This window comes from Meriones unguiculatus, chromosome 3, assembly GCF_030254825.1.
Source record: "Meriones unguiculatus strain TT.TT164.6M chromosome 3, Bangor_MerUng_6.1, whole genome shotgun sequence".
In the NCBI taxonomy this organism is placed as follows: Eukaryota; Metazoa; Chordata; class Mammalia; order Rodentia; family Muridae; genus Meriones; species Meriones unguiculatus.
In genome coordinates this window covers 188,890,880-188,912,207 of record NC_083351.1, presented here as the reverse complement: position 1 = coordinate 188,912,207, position 21,328 = coordinate 188,890,880, and the positions used below count along the sequence as shown (strand labels likewise).

The 21,328-nt window shown below is 41.6% G+C and overlaps 1 protein-coding gene across 12 annotated transcripts in view; it reads left to right on the top strand.

Annotated features, from left to right (window-relative positions):
- Nucleotides 1–9,354: 9,354 nt before the first annotated feature.
- Nucleotides 9,355–21,328, top strand: part of Cdk5rap2 (CDK5 regulatory subunit associated protein 2) — a 190,066-nt gene continuing 178,092 nt past the window's right edge. For 11 of the 12 annotated variants that reach the window (XM_060381226.1, XM_060381219.1, XM_060381224.1 and 8 more), the window contains exons 1-3: nt 9,355–9,584; nt 17,421–17,488; nt 19,796–19,863. In XM_060381226.1, the coding sequence (XP_060237209.1) occupies nt 9,541–9,584; nt 17,421–17,488; nt 19,796–19,863 (180 nt within the window). In that variant the 5' untranslated portion in view covers nt 9,355–9,540. The remainder of the gene's footprint in view (nt 9,585–17,420; nt 17,489–19,795; nt 19,864–21,328) is intronic. The other variant, XM_060381225.1, reaches the window with a different exon arrangement.

Below are 21,328 nucleotides of genomic sequence, written 5' to 3'. Positions count from 1 at the left end.
TGCTGGACCAAAACAAGGCCAAAATCCAACAAGACAAATTCAATCCTGGAGCTGGCTGGCTCTGCCCTTCTGGCTTTGCTGCCTTCAAGATATAACTTTCTCTCTCTTTCTATGTATGATGGTTCTTGGCAGATTTCTCCTGGGTCTGGAACCTCTAACATCTTTGAGTCTCCAAAGCAAGTCAGGCTTTCCCAGCTTCACATAATGGCCTTTCAGGGCCTTCATGCAGACTTCACAACCACACTCCTGGACTCAGTGGTTCTCCATACCATAGAGGAAGATTCCATGACCTTGTTACTTGTATATCCTTTCTGACCACAAAGCAAAGATAGTGCCATGTTGACAAGGCTGGAAAATTTGTTTACCAACTTGGGGTGAACACTGGCCCCCTTTAATCACATTTTCAGTAGCTTATATTTGTTGTTCTTTTCTAGAAGCAGAAAATTCCTTAGGCCTTTTCTTTCATATGATGGAAGCTTATGGGTCCTTATGTGGGTCTGAGCTCTGAGCCTCAGTTTCTTTGTCTCTAGAAGAATGGTTACAAACTTGTCCCATGGCTATTTTGAGGAAGCATCAAGAGATGGAAAACAAAGTTGGGCCTGGTAGCTCAAGACTGCAATTAGTAATGCTGAGGAGGACTGCAAGTTCAAGGACTATAAAAGCTACTGAATGAGTTCAAGGACAGCCTGGGTAAATTAGTGAGCTATCTCTTCCTTTTTTCGCTCTCTTCTCTCTTTCTGTCTTTCTCTTCTGCACACATAGAAATCCAAAACTTGCCACCTGTACCCAGGTTCAATACCCTAGAGCTTACCTGTTGCCTACCACATGCACATCCGCACCCACACTGAAGAATGACACACAGGCTTTTGTAAGAAATGTTAAGTAGGTGTGAACTCAGTGGAGGTTTTAGTTTCTTTCTATGGGATGCTAGTGTGGTTTTAGTACATGAAGGTTTCCTTTTGAAGGGCATTGATCTTATTTATATGATTTTCCCCATCGCCTGGATCACGAGAATTTGATCCTATCCTCAATTTTATTATTGTTTTGCTTATGTCAAGGAAGTAAAGATTTTTAAAATATTTTTGTGTGCAATTGTGTACATTTAAAGCAGCTCCTAGAGGGCATGGATTTGAGATGCTCACAGAAAGAAAAGATATGTCTTCATGGTGAGCATGGGCTTCAGAATGAAACCTGGGCTCAAATCCTAGCTTCACTCTTTAGCTGATTGTGTGGTGTCTGAGAAGAAATTTTTTCCCTCTGTTCTTCTGGTTCAGTAGCTAAAGGATCAATGACTTAAACTAGCAAAAGACACATTAACAGGAGAATAGGCATGGCATTGATTTTAAAATCAATAATCATGTGCACAAGAGTTTATACAAAAGAACTAAAACTCAAGGAAGCAGGGGCCAGTGTGCTGTTTTAATAAAAGGAAGGGGAATTGGCCTTCAGGGGATGGTTAATCATGGGGAAATATCTAGGCAATAAATGGGTGAAACTGGAAAGAGTGATACCTTCCTCAAGGGACATTTATGCTTTGATTTTAGGTGCAAAGGGGGAAGGCAGGTTTCTCTTCCTCTATCTGGCTGATTTTATTTGCTTTCAGTTTCAAGTGATCTTTAAGCCAAAAAGACATCTTTGATGCTGGCATGTTCAATAGCCAGTTAAATCAGTTCCTTCTCTATACTTGTCAACTGTAAAGGTGCTCTTTTATGGGGCTATTGTGAGGGTTCAATGTTCTTTGCTCAGCATTTGGTGCATTCAAAGAGCTCAAGCTCTTTGAAGTTAGCTCACCATTTATTCATGGTATTTCTTAGTTGAAAGGGCTTCGGTGGTGTGATGCAATGCATTCAGTACGCCAATAAAAACAAAACAAAGAAAGATGAATTGGCAAGTTTTGCTGGTTAGTTTTTTGTCAACTTGACACAAACTAGAGTCATTGAAAGAGAGAGAATATCAATGGAGGAACTGACTGCTTCCATTGGTCTGGACTGTAGGTCAGTCTGCTAAGCATTTTCTTGATTAATGACTTTTGTGGAAAACTCCACTGTGTCTGATTTCACACCTATGCAGCTGCTGGTCCTGTGTTGTATAAAAAAGCAGGATGCACAAGCTGGTGAGTATCCTCCTCTGTGGTCTCTGCTTGAATTCCTGTCCTGACTTGCCTCAATCATGAACTGTGATGTGGAAGTGGAAGTGGACAATGCAGCCACTTTTGATGAGAACTGATAGACTAAGATCAGAAAGGAGAGGAGAACCTCCCCTATCAGTGGACCTGGGGAGGGGCATGCATGCAGAAAGGGGAGGGAGGGTGGGATTGGCAGGGGAGGAGGGAGGGGCTTATGGGGGGATACAAAATGAATAAAGTGTAATTAATAAAATAAAATAAAATTGCAAAAAAAAGTAAACTAAATAAATCTTTTATGCCCACAATTTGGGTCATAGTGTTTATCTCAGCAATGGAAAGCAAACTAGGACACAGGAAAGTCTAATGCATACCATAATGATTCTTTTCCAGCAATATATCCTGTTTCTCATAATGGGGTATTTCTCATCCCCCTTCCTACATTTTAATTTTATTTTAAATTAACATAATAATTATATACCTAACTGTGTACACAAGATACATTGATCAAATGGGAAAGACAGCAGTTTTCAGATCTTTGTTTCTTTATGTTTGGATACTATGTGTTTCTCTCTTTTTTTTCTACTATATTATAAGTCATTGTGAACTATAATCACCTCCTCTTCTCATTTTGAGAAGAAACCAGGATTGGAATTAATTTAACAAACTAGCATTGAACACTTTCTGTATGTATAATCTTGGGCTACATGTTGGGTTTATTGTAGTGCTAATAAACCAGGGTACTATGAAGCGAAAGTGGGTGATAATTGAAAACTACCCCAATAAGAACTATGGATGAGGTCTAGCTAGGAAGTGTTCTTGAGAATAAGAGGGTAGATGGGTGTTCCTGAAATACTTCTGACCTTGGGACCAAAAAGATTGGTTTTGGATCTTGGCACAGCCATCGGTAAGAAAAGAAGGTTGGCCATAGCTAGGACAATTTGTGCAACAAGACATATAATAATAACAATTGATTTTAACACATAAAGTGAAACAAATGTATTAAAATCCTTACTAATGAGAATAGGAAATTGAACAAATGGTTAAGAAGGAATGCACAGCTGTACATAGTGGTGCGCACTTGAAATCCCAGCACTCATGGAGGCAGGAACAAGTGGATTGCTGTGAGGTCAGGCTAGCCTGGTCTACAGAGAGAGTCCAGGACAGCCATCCAAGGCTACACAGAGAAACCTTGTCTCAAAAAAACCAAAAAGAAAAAAAAAAGGGGGGGGGAGCACATGCTGTGCTATAGTATATATGTAGAGGTCATAAGACTACCCCAGGTATCTATCTTTGTTTTCTGTCTTGAGACAGGCTCTCTCTCTCTTTTTGTTTGCTGCTGACTTTGTTGTCAGGTAGCCGGCCTGTGACCTTGCAGGAAATTCTCCTTTTTCTGCCTCCCACCTCTGTATAGGAGTATTTGGATTACAGAAGCTTGCTACTGCCTCCCCTATAGGTGGACTTGGAGAGGGGCATGGAAGGAGATGAGGGAGGGAGGGTAGGGTTGGGAGTGAATGAGGGAAGGGGCTACATCTGGGATGCAAATCGAATAAAATGTAATTAATGTAAAAAAATTTAATTTAAAATTTAAAAGAAAACCTCTGATATCTAAAATATCAGAGTTGGTACACTAGTGAGACATATCAACATCACATGCTTCCTTCTCTGCACTCTTAGAAGGTCATATGATCTCATTTTTGTAATATTAATATACTTGTTCAAAATGAATCATGTATATTTAATTATGAAAAAAATCACATGATTGAGGAACATTCTAGAAAATACCTGGAATAAACTTTTAGGAAGTATTGATACCATGAAAAATAAAGAAATGTCAGTGACTAGAGAAGAGAGGGAGATGTGACACTAAATGCAATGTGTCACCCTGGAGACAGTGAAGGGTCTATAAAAGGAAATTGATGAGCAATCTGTGTACTTTGCAATCAGGCCTGTAGTAAATTATGTTGTATCAGTGAAACTTCTTATCTTTTTTATTTTGAAAACAGCTGTGTTCTTGTAAATAAAATAGGCATTGTGCCATATAATGTTTATTATTAGCCCTATAATTATTGTGGTGGTATTATTTAATCTGCTATCACAATTACTAAGACACAGACACCTGTTAAATTTTAAAATTGCCTTATTTACTTTGGGCTGGGCAGGTATTTTACCTACACTGTCTCACTAACCTCATCATTCACCTCCCAGCCACCATCCAATGCTATCCTCCTTAATGGTCCTCATTTGGGCTATCTTCCATCCATAATCTTATAAAGACTTGCTTGTATTCTTCATCTGGACCTTTACATGTCATTACTGGAGTCCTTCCTTCTGGCCCACATGGTTCCTTCTCCAAGCTAATCCATTGTGGAGTCCTTCTTCTTCCTCTCTTCCTATCTATCTTTCTTTTTCCCATGATTCTTCTGTTCCCAAAGCCAGGGAACCTTAGCCATGACTACCACATTCTGCCTTGCCTAGGTTTAGGTCTATTTAATCACCCAGTCAGGTATAATGTCTTAGGCAGGTTTACACAACAAAGATAGGTGTTCCAGACAGTAACCAGATCTTGAGGGCTAGTAATTAGTATCGAAATACAAGCATGAGACCAGCCCACAACATAGCTGTGTTTTGCATAAGAAGTGAATATTTTAAGAAGCTGGGTAAAAAACATGAAGAGTCTGCACACACACACACACACACACACACACACACGTTTGAAATGGGATATCTGTTACTATATAGTCCATGTTACTTTCCAACTTATGATCCTCCCACTTCAGCCTCCTAAGTACTAGGATTACAGTTATGTACGACTATACTTAGCTTTGTTGTACTACTTTGGCAATATTCTTCTAAGTCTGAAATTGTTCCTAAATGAAAAGCTAAGAAGGGAGATATGGCCTTTAACAAATTTTTTTTCCCTCTCTGAATTTAGTTAGCTTTTGTTAAATCTTTGTTCACAGTAAAAGAAAGCTGCTTGGGCTAATCAAGTCATAAAGAGGAAAGGTATATTTTAGTTCATTTCTGAGGCACTAGTCTGTTGGAAAAATATTTTTGTACATTGTCTGAAGATGCATGTCTGTCATTCCTCACCTGCCTAAGGTACTTTCTGATTAGTTTGATAAAAGAGCTGAATAGCCAACAGCTGAGGCAGGAGAGGATGGGCAGGACTTCCAACAGAGGGCTGAAAAACTAGGAAGGAATCTGAGGCCAGACACAGGACTAAGGTACAGAGGAAATGGGCCATGGTGGCAGGACATAAGCCATGCCAGTCTTGAGGTTAGAGTAGCTGAGAATCTGCCGAGATATCGTGCCTCAGCTTATAATAGATTTAATAAGTCTCATTATTCCATCTGCTGGCAGTTTCAAAGAAAGTTCTGTTTTAATTGGCACCCAATGTGGGTCAGATATCCAAGCTTAGAACACTAGATTCAGGTGTTAGGCCAGAAGTTCTAGACATGGGAGCCAGACCAGAAAGCCAGGCAGAGAGGCTGGGACAAGAAGAGTGGCTGAGGTCAGCCAGTGCTGCTTGCTGGGAGGCTTGGGGAATTGGAGTCTCAGAGCATGACCCCTGCACTGTGGCTCACAAAAGTGCACTCTAGCCACATTTTTCAGGAGCCTCAGCAGAAATGGAACATAGACAGTCATAGAAAGAAATATTGAATTTGAATATAAAACATAAAATCTCTGAAGGAAGGAGAGAGATAGAAAAATAAAGTCTTCATAGAAAAGAAAAAGAAGGAAATAAGTGAAAATGCTCTATAAATTTGCATAATAAAGTGAAGTCTTTGTAGGAAGGAGAGAGAGAGATTAAGAAGAAAAAGTATTTTCCATGTTAAAAAAATGGAAAATGTAATGGCAGAGGGTATTTGTTTTGATTATCAGCATACAAATAATTATATTTTTAGTAATGATTGCAATTTCTGTATATTTTATTTAAGAAAGATCAGAATAAAACACTTAAAGAAAGAGCCTTTTATTAAACTAAAAGGGGGAGATATTGAGGCAATCTTTTTGTATACTGTATGAAGATTGTCTTTAAATTATTCAAATTTAAATTATTCAAAATTAATTCAAAAAATTAACTTTTGTACCTCCAGATAGCTGAGTACTGTCTGAACTTTGGTTTTTATTTATTTTTTTCTTTTTGCTCAGCACCTGCATCATATTTTGTAAACATACACTTTACTCACCTTCTGACTGGTTTAACAAAGAGCTGAGTGGCCTATAGCAAACACAGGAAAGGAAGGTGGGATAAGAAAGGCAGAGATAAGAACTCTGGGAAGGAATCTGAGGCAGAAAGAGTTATCAGACAGACAAAGAGGAGGAAAATAGCACCAGGGCTAAGATTGAAAGGTGACAAGCCATGAGGAAGTACATGGAATAGTATAAATGGGACAATTTAGGTTAAGAGCTAGCTGGGGAACAAGATGAAGCTAAGGCTAGGCTTATATAATTAATGAAAAGTTTCTGTCAGTATTCTGGAGCTTGCCAGTCCAAATGAAGTCTTGTTACACTAGTCCATAGTAATTTAGCCTCATTGTGGTGCATAGTACAGTATAGTGAGAGCGCACAGTAGAGTTTTTGCTTACCTCGTGGCAGCCAGGAAGCAAGTATTGAGGGATAACGGAGGAATCAGAATCTTATTATCCTCTTCAAGTGCATGCCTCCAATGGCATGGCTTTTTAAAAATATGTCCTACCTCTTAGAGATCTACCATCTCCTGGTAGGGACATAAAGGGGATCTAGCTATAGCTTCTGTCACTCAGTTGATCACCAGGGTTGAGTTGGCTGATTTGCCTGGCTAGGCTGGTGTTCCTTATTCTCTCACTACTCTGTGTGTGTCCTTCCAGAAACTGCAGGTTCCTCTGAAGATGACAACATTCCCTGATAAGGAGTACCATTCTTCCATCAAGGCATATGAGAAGCTGGGTTTCTCTGCTAGAACCTTCAAAGAAGTTCTCATGGTCCACTGTCTTCCTAATATTGTCATAGGCTTGTGATGACAAATCTTTGATTTGGATCCAAACTATCAAACTATTGTGCTGTTCATTTCTGGGGAGGCAGGGTGGTGGTAGTGGCAGGAAATGATCCTAATCTAGTGACAAGTGTCAGAAGGAAAAAAAAAATAGATTAGTACAAAGAGCATTGTGAATACTTTAATCTGTACCAAGTGATTCTTGATGTTAGTAATAGTGACTCTACTGTCTTGAGCTGCTACAGCTTCAGAGGATTTCTGCCAGATCAAAAGCATCTGGATATAAACCATTTCCAGCCATGCAGAATGCCCTCATCCAAGGGAGTAATAATGCTGTCTTTGTGGCTGGATGGTTGTTGTCAAGGAGATGGCTCCAGATAGCCCAAACAGCTGATGGGAGTGATGTCACTTCTAGACTTGGAAGAAAGAAAAACCACAATGAGAAAAACAGGGCAATGGCCTCTCTGTCTCTAATCATGACTATGCTGCAATAGCAGCAAAAACAACTTCCTTTATAGTTTTACCATTGTATAATTGATTCTATTTTCAGTTTCCAAGTTCAACAAGGGTTACGTTTATAATCTACAAACGTGGCCTCCCAAATAGGGCAAGGAATTAATCAAAATGGGAACTTCCTATAGGTTTTGTATAGTTTTCTATTCCATTTTGTATGTGGGAAAGCCAAAGTACAGACAGGAGAGGTGGTCACAGGATTAGTTGTAGTTAGAGTCTAGGCATCTGAATTGCTAGTCCTGCAATCCTATCACTCAGCCACCTTGAGACATTTGCTTTCAGAATGGAGTCTGATGATTATAACATTTATATACTGTGCTATCTCACTCAATTTTATACCTTTTTGATTTCTGTTTTTACATTTCATATATGTATACAGTGTATTTATGATCATATTCATCATCTCCCATTATACTCTCTTGTCCCCATGTACTCCTGCTGACTCCTTTGTTCCTTCCATCTAGTCTTTTTCCTATTTCATATTCTTTTCCTCTCCACTGGGTTTAATTAGGGTTGCTTGTATGAACATGGGTGGGGTTATTCATTGGAGTATGTGCAACTTATCAGTGGCTAAACCATGGGGCGTAATGACAAATCCTCCCCCAGCAATCACAGATCTCATGTCTGAATTCTAAGTTCTAAGATGAAAAAAGAACTGAGCACTTAGGGATTATATATAGCCTGTCTGAACCATTTAGGGCATTGTAGTGCAGAAGGACCTGGGCTCAAATTACAATTCTGTTTCTTGACAGTTTGCAAAGAAAGTGAATGAGTGTGAACATATAGGGTTACTACTGACAGAATTTAACAATATCGCAGGTCATCCTCACACAAAATCTTATAGGATAGGAACAGGCTCATTTTCTCCATCGAGCAATTGAGCTTGTCAGTCATGAACACCCACTTGTACCCTTTTGGATTGTAGAATATAACAGGTTAAGGTCTCACCCCACAAGTCTGGAGCTAGTGTTTTCCAGCACAATGAGCTTTGCTACTGCAGAATGACCAGTCAAAGGGACCTGGCAGGAGGAACTGCTTTACTGCTAGGGGATCACTGTTCCACATAAATTGCACCCTCCTCTCCCCCCTCCCCCCCCCGTCTATATTCAAAACAAGGTTACAGAGAGCCCCGACCTTGATGTCAGGAGCTAAGAATCTGGTTTTAGTGGATGGTATACTTGTTTATTACTTTGGGCAAGTCTTTTCTTGCTCTGGGTCTCAGTTTACTGATTGTTGAGCCCTAGTGGTAACAAAATTCCCAGAGCGGTTTGACGTAAAGTATGGCTGAACCCTTTATAGGGGTGAGGCTCCAAACTCAGCCTGTAAATTACTGCTTGTATTAGCGCTCTACAGGTATTATTTTTCTAAATCGAGGTATAACTCAATTATCTGAGTTTCAACTTAAGGCAGAAGCCTTTTGGGTGCAAAGAGCCAAGGCGCGAGAGTCAGGGGTCACGATTCTGGAACAGCAGAGTTACGTGTACTAAGCAGTTCCACCTCCCGCTTAGAGTAACTGATTTACCCTTAACAAATATGGCGCTCATCTTGGCTACGGCGCGAATGCCCTCACATACAAAATATGGCGGCCGCCTCTTTTCTCTTAGTATTGCAGGTCCAAGAGCGAAGGTTCTGCCCTCAGCTAAGATGGCGCCCACCCACGCTTTCCCTGCCAGGTTTCAGGCCCTTGCAGAGCGGCTTCAAAGCGCATCCCTGCGTGACCCCGCCCTGTTTCCGTAGGAAGAAGCGCCGAGAAAGATGGCGGCAGCTGCGGTTTGAATTCTAGCGGCGCCGGTAGACAGAACAAGAGCTGCCTTGGAGGGGCGGGACCTGGGGAACTGAGTGCGTCGTGACTGCCTGGGGCACCAGGGCCATCACCTTTGCAGACACCGGTGCCAACACCATCTCTGTGTTCCGGACGGACTCGGTGATGGAAGAGGACGCCACTCTGCCAGGAACCCTCAGCGGCTGCAGGTGTGGCTTTGGGGTTCTTGGTAACTGGGTTGGGGTTGCTACTGACTGTAATTCTCTCCCTGGAGGCCTTCGGTTTGCTTGGGGATGGTCCCTGCTGCTGCCCGAGTGTGGTGGGACCTGCGGGTTTCCAGCCAGCCAGCACTACATTCGACTATGTGTATTCTGGAACATACTTTGAAGAGGATGTGTAGGATAAGTAAGGGGCTTTTCGAAAGAGTGGGAGGAGTGGGACTAATTGGGATTTCTATTACTAGGGGCTAATTTGGGACCGGGCTTTAGAGCATTTGGTGGGTGATATTCATTCTTGTTGGAGGTTTGCATTCATTATGGGGATTGTAGTTGTTATTTTAGACTTTGTTAATGGGGTCACACAGTAGCCACCCAGAACGAAGGCAACAGTGTAGGAAGTTAAGAGCCTTGTCCTGCCAGGCGCGGTGGCACATGCCTGTAATTCCAGCACTGGGGAGGCAGAAGCAGGCGGATCTCTGTAAGTTCCTGGCCAGTTTGGTTTAGAAAGCGAGTTTAGGATAGCCAAGGATACACAGAGAAACCCTGGGGGTGGGTGTTGGGGAAGAGCCTTCCCTGGAGGTGGACAGGTTTTAATTCAAGCCCAGCCTATAAACCTACTCTGTAACCTTGGTAAATTGACTTCCTCTCTGAAAAAATGGGCTAATGGCAATATGTAGTCACCATAATTGGATGAGAATGAAAAGAAACAATAGCTGCCTGGACTGTTCTCTTAGCAAGTATAGTTGCTGACATAAAACAGTGTTGAAGAGGAAAAAGAATGATATTATGTTGCTATCACTACCCCTCCTACAAGTTGTGTTTTCTATCCAAAGCCCTTGGGACCAGAAATTGGATTATTTTAGATTTTTGGGATGGGTTGTTGGCATGAGAACTAAATTAGCCCAATGTTTAATTTAGTGGATCTTCTAATAATCTGCTTTCCTTCCTCTCCCAGCTTTGACTGGAGAGATTCATTTCTTGGTCATGCATTTATTAACCTGCTCTAGGCCCTCTGGACACCTTGCCATCTTCAGAATGAAGTTTTGTAATGTGGCTTCCAGGTTTCTCCTTAATTTGCTACATCTGCCTCAGTAGCTTCCCCTCTCTGGTTCTCAGCCCTGTCTCTTCCTCAAGCTCTTTGCCTGTGTGCCTGACTGCCAAGCTCAGTGATCCTGCTGTTGTTTGTAGGTGCTAAGCTAGTGTACTTGTTGGTCTTGCCGCCTCAGTTGCCCTTCTATGCCTTTTTGCCTTACTAACATTGTGGTTCTACTACTAGGAAATCTTCCTGACACTTCCACCCTTGTCTGAGCTCTTTGTACTGTTCTAGCTACCCTCACTTATCTCTGTCCTAACCTTATTGACAGTGACCAGCTCTGTTAGGTAGAAATACAACCTAGGGTGTGTATTTAATTAAAAACTGTTTTGTAAACTGGGCTGGTGGCACATGCTTTTAATCCCAGCATTCAGGAGGTGGAGGCAGGTGGATCTCAGAGTTCAAGGTCAGCCTGGTCTACAGAGGGAATTCCAGGATAGCTAAGGCTACATAGTGAAACTCTGTCTTGAAAAACCACAACAACACCAGCAACATTAAAAACTTTCTGGTAGTCACAATTTAAAAAAATAAAAATATTTTAGGACAGCCAAGGCTACACAGAGAAACCCTGCCTAGAGATAAACAAACAAACAAACAAACAAATAAATAAAGTGAAGTTCCTTTCTTATGGTGTTAGAGGTTGAACCCAGAGCCTCACACATTCTCAGCAAGTGCTTTACTGCTTAGCAGCTGCACCATTGGAAGCAGGAGAATTATACTTTATTTAGCTTAATATTTCCATATGTGATTCTAGCAAAACCTATAGGAGAACCTGTTGATGAAATATTTTTTATGTCTTCTAATCTCACTTACTGTTTGACAGCTGGTATGAATTTTTATGCTTAGATTGCATCCCAACTGCATTTCAAGGTACAGGCAATGGCTTATATATTGGACAGTGCAGGTGTTGGGTGTTAACATATGGGCACCAGGTGAGATGGTGTACTATTGTAGAACAGGAACTAGATTTTGTTCATCTTTGTAACCCTTCTTTCTAAGTGTTTGGTACACAATAGGAACAGAGTGACATTTGTTAAATCATTGAGGGAAAAATGATTCTTTGAGGGCTGCTTTTCTTCTCCTGTTACATGAATGGTCTGGGGTCACAAAAAAGTCCATGAGAAATCAGTACGTAAATCCAAGCTTCCTGACTTCAAAGCCTGTTCTGCCTTCTGACCAGTCAGAACTAACTAATCAAGCTGAGTATTCAGAGGGCTCTTGCAGAGCTTCTAGTATTGAACTCGCCCTTCAAGAGTGGCAGAAATATTCCAGGCAGGATGGGTCTTCATTAGTTGACCACAACAGGGAACAATAGTTAGTATGATAAAATCATACCTTTTCATTGTAGTATACTGCTTTCTGAGCACCCTTCTCTTGGCAATTTGCAGTCCTTATGTTTGCAGCATAAACTGAGCCCAGTTGAATGTTTGTTGCATTGGGTCAGGGTACACTTTTTGCCCCTAACCTAATGCTTGTGCATGTCCCAAACATCTTTAGCCCTGTGTTATTTGGAGCCATGGATCTTTCCCCCGTTAAGACCTAAATTTTTTTATGTAGAAAGAACCTGTGCATGGTGGTCAATATGATAGCAGAGATGATGGTATAAGTCCTTATTCAGCCACTTACTAGTTATGTTGTTTTGAATAAGTCATTTCCCTTCCAAGCCTTAGTTTCTCTTTGATGATAAACCTATTTTATTGATGGCTATGCAGATTACACCTAGCACCTACTGGAGAAAATGTGCACTCAGCTCGTGTTCTTAAACTCATGCCATGATGCACACTGTTGGGAAAACAGGATCCTCAACATTGCAACCTCAACATTCATCTCTTTGTTATATGCCAAGAGGCTGTCTGCTCTGTAGTGAGTGTCCTGAGGCCTCAGCTCAAGCTTATTGAATATCAGGTTGCTCTAGCACATGGCCAGTAAGTACGTTACTCTGTCAGGAGCAGACTGGAAGGAAATGGTGTAGCACAGTTTGAGTTGTCCCATCATGGATGCCAAGAGAAACGGTCTGAAACGAGGATGGGAGGGTGAAATCAGAAAAAAAGGCTTACTGGTAGTGTCAGGGTTAGTTTGGATCCAGGGTATTCTTGATCTCTAATGCTTGAGAGAACCATGATTCCTCAGTAAAATACTTGCCTTTCAAAGGACCTGAGTTTGATCCCCAGAACCCACATAAAAACCTACATGGTGATGTGTCCTAGGGAAGCTGAGATTAGAGGATCCCTGGGTCTGGCTAGTCATCTGAAAACCCCTGGGCCCAGAAAACAGAATGTGTTTTAAATAAAACAAAACAGCCAGAGCAGATGGTTCCTGAGAAATGGCATTCTAGGCTAACTTCTCACCTCCAGGTGTATGAACACTCTTGCAAGTGTGCCCACACTCAGATAAGTCCTTTACATGAAGGTGCACAGAAATATGAAGATGTAGTTTATATGTCATAAAGTTTACCCATTTAAAGTAAACTACTGAATAAATGAGTTATTTACAGAGGTGTGCCAACATCACTATCATTCAAGTTTAAAACAATTACATTATTTGAAAAGAAACCTTATTGTCATTATGTCCCCCCCTCAGGCCGTGTAGCCCACAATCAGTATTTTTTACTCTATAGGTTTGTCTATTCACAAATATCTTATAATGCACATATTTTTGTGAGATCACATTGCAGCATGAATAACTACCTCTTTTGCTTTTTGTGTCAAATATTATTTTATTGTACCGTAATTAATGTGCCATGCCTTGTTAATGGATGTTGTTTTTATTTTTTGTTCATTTAGAATACTGCTATGAACCTTTATTTGTGTATGAGCTTTGTGTGGACATGACGAGGTCCTCTTTCTCCTCAGTGGAAGGTTTTTGCTGAGGACTAGAACTGCCAGGCTGTGTGGGAACTCTGCTTACTGTTTGGGGGACCTCCAAGCATAGTTCCAAAAACGGGCACCATTTGTATCTCTTGCCAGCAGCATCCTTGCAGGTTCTGGGATTTTGTGCTTCACCAGCATTTTTCATTGTCTAGCTTTTTGACTCAAGCAGTAATTGCAGGTGTGATATATGTCATTGTGGAATTGATTGTGTAATGCTTGATGATAGTACATGTCTTTTTTTTTTTTGTGTGTGTGTGTGTTTGTCATTTGTATTCTTTTTTTGTTATCATGCCTGTTCAGAATTTTTTGCCCAGTTGAAAAAAGTGTGAATTATTTCAGCCCGGTAATTTCACTTCTTGGTATCTGCTCTAGAGGCATCCTTGTACATGTATACAATGGGACTAGTATAGCGATATTGATACAGCATGGGTTTTAAAAGAACAACTTGGAAACAGGTTGAATTCCTCTTAGCAGGGGATTGGGTAAATACACATCCTTTCAAAAGTGTCTTTCAGACCTTTTACAACCCACTGCTGGCTCTTGAAAGTCAGCTTCCTAGGTTACAGCAGGATCTTTTAAAAGTAGAACAGAACAGAAGTTTCAGGCATTGAGGAATTAATTCTTTTGTGGATCATTGCCAATAAAGTTTGAAAATTGCTGCTGAAGAATGTGTGGTAGGGTTGCAAATGTGGACACAGACCCATGTGTACAGCCACTAAAACTTTAGGATGAATCTGTGGTTAGAGGAAGGGAGTGTAGAGTATCTCACACAGTTTGATTGTTGTGTCTGTGTGTGCACCTGAATGAATGTGTCCATGCGTTGTGTCCCCTCATCCAGCCTCCGCTGCCTATTGCTCTCCCCTTTGGTTTTAGAGAGAGTCTCTCACTGAACCTGGAACTCACCTACTTTGGCTAGACAGGCTGACTAGGAAGCCCCCAATGCACATGTTGGCAGCACCCGCTCCAGTGCTGGGGTTACGGGCATATGCTGCCATATCTGGCTTTTACATGGGTGCATGGGATCCAAACATGCACACAAACAGCCCACTGAGCCATCTCCCCAGCCAACATTTGTCCTATTTTAAGACAGAACATACAACTGTTTCTCTGTATATAAATTCATAAGAGAAGGCCAGCAGGCACCTTGTTTCTGAAGCCAGTGGTTACCTTTGGAAGTGACTGGCTTGAGAACCTTTAGTGAGAGTTTTAGGTATATCTGTTTTTTATCTTTTCTGCATTTCTTTAATTAAAACTCATGGCAAAAAATGTAAAAGAAACTGTCTAGAAAGAAACACCAATGTGATTTTTTTTTTTTTTTTTTTTTTTTTTTTTTTGAGGGTGATGTTCAGTTCCACCCCAGCTCTGATGGCACTGCCAGTAAAAAGCTTAGTCCTCGTCAGGTCTTCTAGTGTGAAAGGACAATTATTTCCTGCAAATAGAAGCACAGAAAGATGTTTTCTTTCTTTTTTTTTCTTTTTTTTTTTTTTTCAGGGAGGCAATAAAATAAGACAGGAGGATGAGGTAGAAAAGTGTTCTTGCCCTGGGGCCCAAGGCCTACCTCTACTGGCACATGGTAGGTGCTCACCATTTTATGACTATTTACTCATTCATTAAGCAAAGAGTGGCCATGCCCTGTGCTGCGGATTGGAAGACCCTTCTCTTATTCCTTAACCCTGGCATTAGAAGGCCAGAGTGGTGAGGAGGTGCATAGAGTTGGAAGTGAAATCAGGCTAGTGAAGGTTTTCTACCTTTACTTTCGAGGTCCTCCTCCTCCTCATTTACTTCGTCCTCCTCATCCCCTTCCTTCTGTTCCTTCTCTTCTTCCTCCTCCTCTTCCTCTTCTTTTTCTTAAAATAGAAAGCAAGCAAGCAAAAGTGACATTTAAAAAATAGCACCCATTCAGAAAGTGATGGTTGAACTTGATTTTAGTTTTAAAAATTGAGTTTAGAAAATGGACTTTGTCCTTTTAGTGATTATGGGAATATCATTCTTATGGGAAGAAATAGAAAATTAAGATGAGGAAAACATGTCTTGCTTCTCTGCAAGTTACACCTTTGGTTCTTTGGAATATTTTCTTGCTGTTAGGTAGCTTACTATGTTTCTAAAAAAGATGTAGAATGATTTTACATGTGGCTTGAAAACATGTTCTACGTAGATTTCCCCAATTATCTTTATAGCTGACCTACTTTAAGTGCTCACTTTCTTGCTGTTGGATTTTTGTATATTCTGCCTTTTCTTGGTGTCCTGATCCTAAAGGTCTTGTTTCAGTTCACAGTTTGTTGATCAGGAATTGTCTGAGTTGCAGCATTTTTATGGAGTTAGAGGCAGGAAGAAAAGGTTGCCCTGGAATCATGCTGAGCTTCCTTTCAATCTTATTTTCACATTGTCATAGTCAGATTAACTACTGCTGTGATGAAACACCTTGACAAAAGCAACTTGGAGGAAAGGGCTTATTTCATTTACACTTTCAGGTAATAGTCCATCACTGGAGAAAATCAAGGCAGGAACCTGGAGGTAGGAACTGATGCACAGGCCATGGAGGGTGCTGCTTATTGGCTTGTTCCTTATGGCGTGCTCACCCACTTTTTATAGAACCCAGGGATAGCACCACATACAGTGGGCTTGGCCCTCCCCCATTAATCACTAATTTTAAAAATGTCTTACTTACTGCTAGATCTTATGGAGGCATTTTCTCAATTGAGGCTCGCTCCTTTTGGATAACTCTAGCTTGTATTAAGTTGACATAAAACTAACTAGCACAGACTATAAAAGGCCTGGATTCTAGACTTGTGTCCTCTACTTTGCTGCCATCTGATTGGCAGAGATAGTAAAACTGTCTAGGCCTTAGAGAATGTATGCACCTTCATGGAGTTGGTAGTTGGGATAAATGTAAATATTTTATAAATTATTAAACAGTGTATGTGACAGTGATATTCTACTTTTGTTTGTGAAGCACCCTAATACTCCTGGCATCTTGCTGGACACTTTATACCTTTATTTTTTACAGAGACTTGCTCTGTGAAGTAGATGGTATTCTCCTGCTGGAGTGGAAGGATGAGAGACGTGGAGAGGTGCAAGCAGAACTGAGAGCAGATGGTCAGGGAGTGTGCTGTAGTCCCCAAAGTCTGATTTTGTGTCTGTATTAGTTACTTTACTATTGCTGTGATAAGACACCATGACCAAGGCAACTTATAGAAAAAAGGAGAGTATTTGGGTCTTACAGTTTTAGAAGGTTAAAGTCTGTGACCATCAAGGTGGGGAGCATGGCAACAGGCAGGCGGGCATGGCACTGGAACAAGTAGCTGAGAGCTCATGTCTTGACAGCAATCCCTGGGTAGACAGGGAAACTGGGGGTGGTGTGGGCTCTTGAAGCTCTAAAGCCTTCCTCCAGTGACACACCTCCAACAAGGCCACACCTGTTAATCTTTCCCAAGCAGAATGTCTGGGAACCAGACATTCAAATATATGAGCCTATAGGTGTCATTCTCATTCAAACCACCACAGTTTTTAATTCCTAGAAGTTTAACCTGATTGTGATGACCAGTTGATAATGTCTAACAGATAAAGTCAGACTCAAAAACCCAAGTGGCTTATAACTGGCATAGTGCCTCCACTTAGTACATATTTATAGGATAACAGCTAAGTGACTGTCCCTCATGAATGTCACTGAGCTGTGAGAACTGGAACTCAGTTCTAAACCAGAGCTTTCAGCTCCAAAGACTGAGTTCCAGTGCTTCCTGTCTCCGGTCATCTCAGTGCTATGTGCTTGGCTATGGCTCAATGGCTGTTACATGAGTCCAGGCTGTATTACAGGTCCATTTTCAAGTTCTAGTTCATCTCTCATCCTACTGTGCTCTCTCCTAGTGGCCTTTTTCCTGTTCTGCCAAGTGATCTGGATGTCATCAGTGATGCTGCTGGCTTGGGAAATGGAGGTAAGTATGCACACCAAGAAGAAAAGGGGAGTAGGCAGAGACCATGAGCAACTGAGGCCTGGAATTGGTGTCTCTTGCCCTGGGTCCCAGAGCCTACCTGGCCTGACACAGTGGCACTCAGCATATTGTACATGTTGTGTGCTAATTTGCTGTCAACTTTCTTCATAAACATGGACTAGAAGAGTCCATGTCCTTAGACTTGAGTTTGCTTTCTGTTAATAAATAGCTATATGGAGGCTGGGCATTGAATTGGTATTAGCTCTGTCACTGGAGTTCTTTTGGTTTCTACTGCTGAATGCCTGAGGCCCATGAGAACTGCTGTCTGGACTTCATTGTGCCAGGGTTTTCTAGCAGGCTCCTGGCTGTGGTCTAGCCTCAGGAAACAGCTACTCAGACTGTAGACTGTAGATGGTTTATTCAGCAACATAGTATGTGTAAGTTGGATTATGGCAGAATACAGCCTGGGTCTTGCATTCTTCATTTTCATTCTGAAAGAAGTGTGGACCATCATTAGTGTGTGGGTAGTGTTAATAATTTGCCTTATTGAATTATCTTAGAGATATTTTGACTTGTGGTTTTTTTTTTTTTTGTTTTTGTTTTTTCTTAAGTCATGAGATATATGTAAAAGAAGCTTTGGAGCAGACAGAATGAGAATGAGGTTTCTTTCTGGGGAATGCTATAACTTAATATGTCATTCCCAGGTTTTTCTCTGGGACCTGAGAGCTTTTACTTGAACCAAATCTGATGAGCAGAAAGTTGTGAGGCCTGCCCTTAATTCAGCCCATAATGTACTTTCACTTCTTGCCAGACTCTGGCCAAGCATTGGTTTACAACTTGGAGTGTCGGTGCCTTCAGACTGAGGACAGACAGGCAAGAAGTTACTTGATAAATCATTTGATCAAGGTTAGGGACAGAGAAGTGTTAGATACTGTGCCAAGGATGAGAGAGTAAGGGAGTCAGGTGAGCATTTCCTAAGAGATTGCTCACTGGAGCTGAGCCTTGGCACAGGACCTGGCATCCCCTGAAGTAGGGGAAGGATGGGATGAGCATCCCTGACACAGGTGGCTGAACACTGAGGACAGAAGACAAACCCTGTGCCCTCAGTCAGGCACACATGGTTTTGCACGTTCTGTCTCTGCCCATATCTGCTGGGGGGTGGGACGGGGTAGGCTTCTGTTCTCCTTTCTGCCTGTGGCTGCCTGCTCTCTTGAGAACTTAGCTCAGAGCACACCATCTTCTTTAGCTCTCCCTGGTTACTCAGCATTTTCTGTCCTCTGAGCATTATATATATTCATTTTTCTTATTGCTGTTGGCTTCTGTCCAAATACACAGAAGCAAACAGGTTCTCACCCATTTGCCCTCATCCCATCCTGGCCAAACACCTGGACTCTGGCCTGGGTTATCCCAGTTGTCCCCTGCTGTTCCCATTGTTCCTTTCCTGCGATCCTCACAGTCTGTTCTCAGAGAGGCAGCCAGAGGGAGCCTGAATCCGTTCACACTGCTCTCACTCCATCCTCCAAACAGCAGTAAGTGGTTAGCTGAGCCTGCAAAGCCAGCCATTCCTCTATCCTAAGTCACCTTTTAGCATAGTGTGTGTTTTGTCTCTTTCTTCCCTCTAGAATGGATGTTTGTTTCTCAGTGTAAGCAGACCCCAAAAGCCCTGCCTGGAAGCAGTCTTTCAGTGTAGCTTTCTCAGAGAATAGATTCTTTAGTCACTCGATGCATACCAACCGGCGTCATAACATTTGTTTGCCTATGTTCACTCCTCAGCAGGGCTGGAGTTTTCCGCCATTGACTGCTTTTGGAAGGCAACTTTTCTTGGAACTTAGGCTCTGTGTTTATGAGCTGCTCTATGTGGGTGTTCTTGTGTGGCAGTAGAGGTTAAGTAGCAATGACAGATTTTAGGCTTTGTGTATGGCCTACAAAGCTAAAAATTGTCATTGGTGTTTTATGAAAGAGTTTTGCAAACTCTGGTGTCATGTCAGTCAGGCTCTGTCTCACTTACTGACGTGTGAGGAGGAGGAAGTATGTTAGGACTGTCTGCTTGTCACATGCCCCATGTAATTTTTGGGTTCATCTCCTTGAAATATTGTGGTTTCATTGGGGCCAGTTTAGGTAATTTGTCGATATTGAGAATGTAGTAATTTAGATTTTTTTTCTGGACTCAAATCAGTAAATGCCAACAAGCAGGACATGCCCACAGGGACACTGTAAGAGCTACTCTGACTTTCTCTCCTTGCTCTCAGTCCTAATGTTGGGCAGCCTGTATGCCTAATGACTTCCTTTGTGTGCTTTGCCTTTCTGTAGTGCTACCAAATGTGTCAGAAGAAAAGGTCTCTCCTTCCAGAGCACGGAACATGAAGGACTTTGAAAACGTAAGTGAAGACACCAAACCATTATCCTCTTCTAACAAGTTATGTCTGCTGCCACCATATAGCCAGACGTGGGAGAGAAATGCTTCTTGAGAACTGTTTGAGGAAAGCAGGGGCATGTCATGTGTTGGGGCCTTCATGGCCTGGGCTCTTATCTGTGAGGCTTTTACGTGTACACACAACTAATCTTTCATACAAGTTTTGGTAGGTTCTGCTTGGTAATTAGTTTGTTTCTGGTGTCCTGATGATAAGAATGTTGCCATATTGTGTAATGAAGTGGAGCTGACAATGTCATAGGCACAGGGTATGACAGTATCTAGGCATATAAGCCCTCATTGGTCCTTGTTATACCTCATGAGGTATTTTATATTGACCCCACTTTACAAAGGAGTTGTCAGAGTAGGAGAGACTGATTTATGGTCAGATAATAAATGCATAAGAGACAGAGCTGGGATTCCAATTAGTTTTTTTGAAATGAATATTTTTGTTTGTTTGTTTTTTCAGAGACAGGGTCTCTCTGTGTGGCCCTGCCTGCCTTGGAACTCGTTCTGTAGACTAGGCTGGCCTTGAACTTGGAGATCTGCATGACTTTGCCTCCTAAATGCTGAGAGATTAAAGGTGTGCGCCACTACCACCTGGCTGAAAATGTATATTTGTTTAAGATTTATCTTAACTTATTTTTTGAGTGTATATTATGTGTGTATATGAAGTGAATGCATGTCAGTATGCAGGAGTGTACATCTGTGTGGTTGTATGTAAAGGCCAGAGGAAGATGGCAGATATTTTCCTCTGTCACTGTCTACCTTATTCTTTTGAGACAGGATCTCTCACTGAGCCAAAAGCTTGCCTTTCCAGCTAGGCTGGCTGGTTACTGGCTGGTTAGCAAGACCCCAGGATCTGTTAATGTTGATAATGCAATGATCTACTGCCCCTCCCAGTACTGAGCACAGGCATCCATGGCCCTGTTTTAAGTTCCGAAGGTGATTTTAATAGATAAGTTCACAATACTAGCATCCAAGTTCATGTATTGAGATAGGCATTTATCCACTAAAAAATTGTTCAGACATTACAATTGTCACACAACAATGGTTTTCATTAATGACAAGTGAAAATTTCCATTTCCCATTTTGGCTTTCTTATGATCCCCCCTCCTCTTCCCCTCCTTTCCTTTTTCCTCTTCTCTTCCTCTCTCTCCCTCCTCTCCTCTCCCCTCTTCTCCCCTTCCCTTCCCTTCCCTCCATCTCTCTTTTTTCCTCCCTCTCTCCTTCTCTCCCTGCTTTCTTTCCACAATACTTTTGTTGATTATTTGGGAACTTTACATCATAAATTCTGAGCACACTCACTTCCCAGCCCCCTCCCCCAAAGAAAGAAAGAAAGAAACAAACAAACAAAGCAAGTCTAGTTTGTGTTGCCCGTATACTCACCAGAGCATGGTCAAACTCTCATTGGTCAGCCCCTTAAAGAAAAC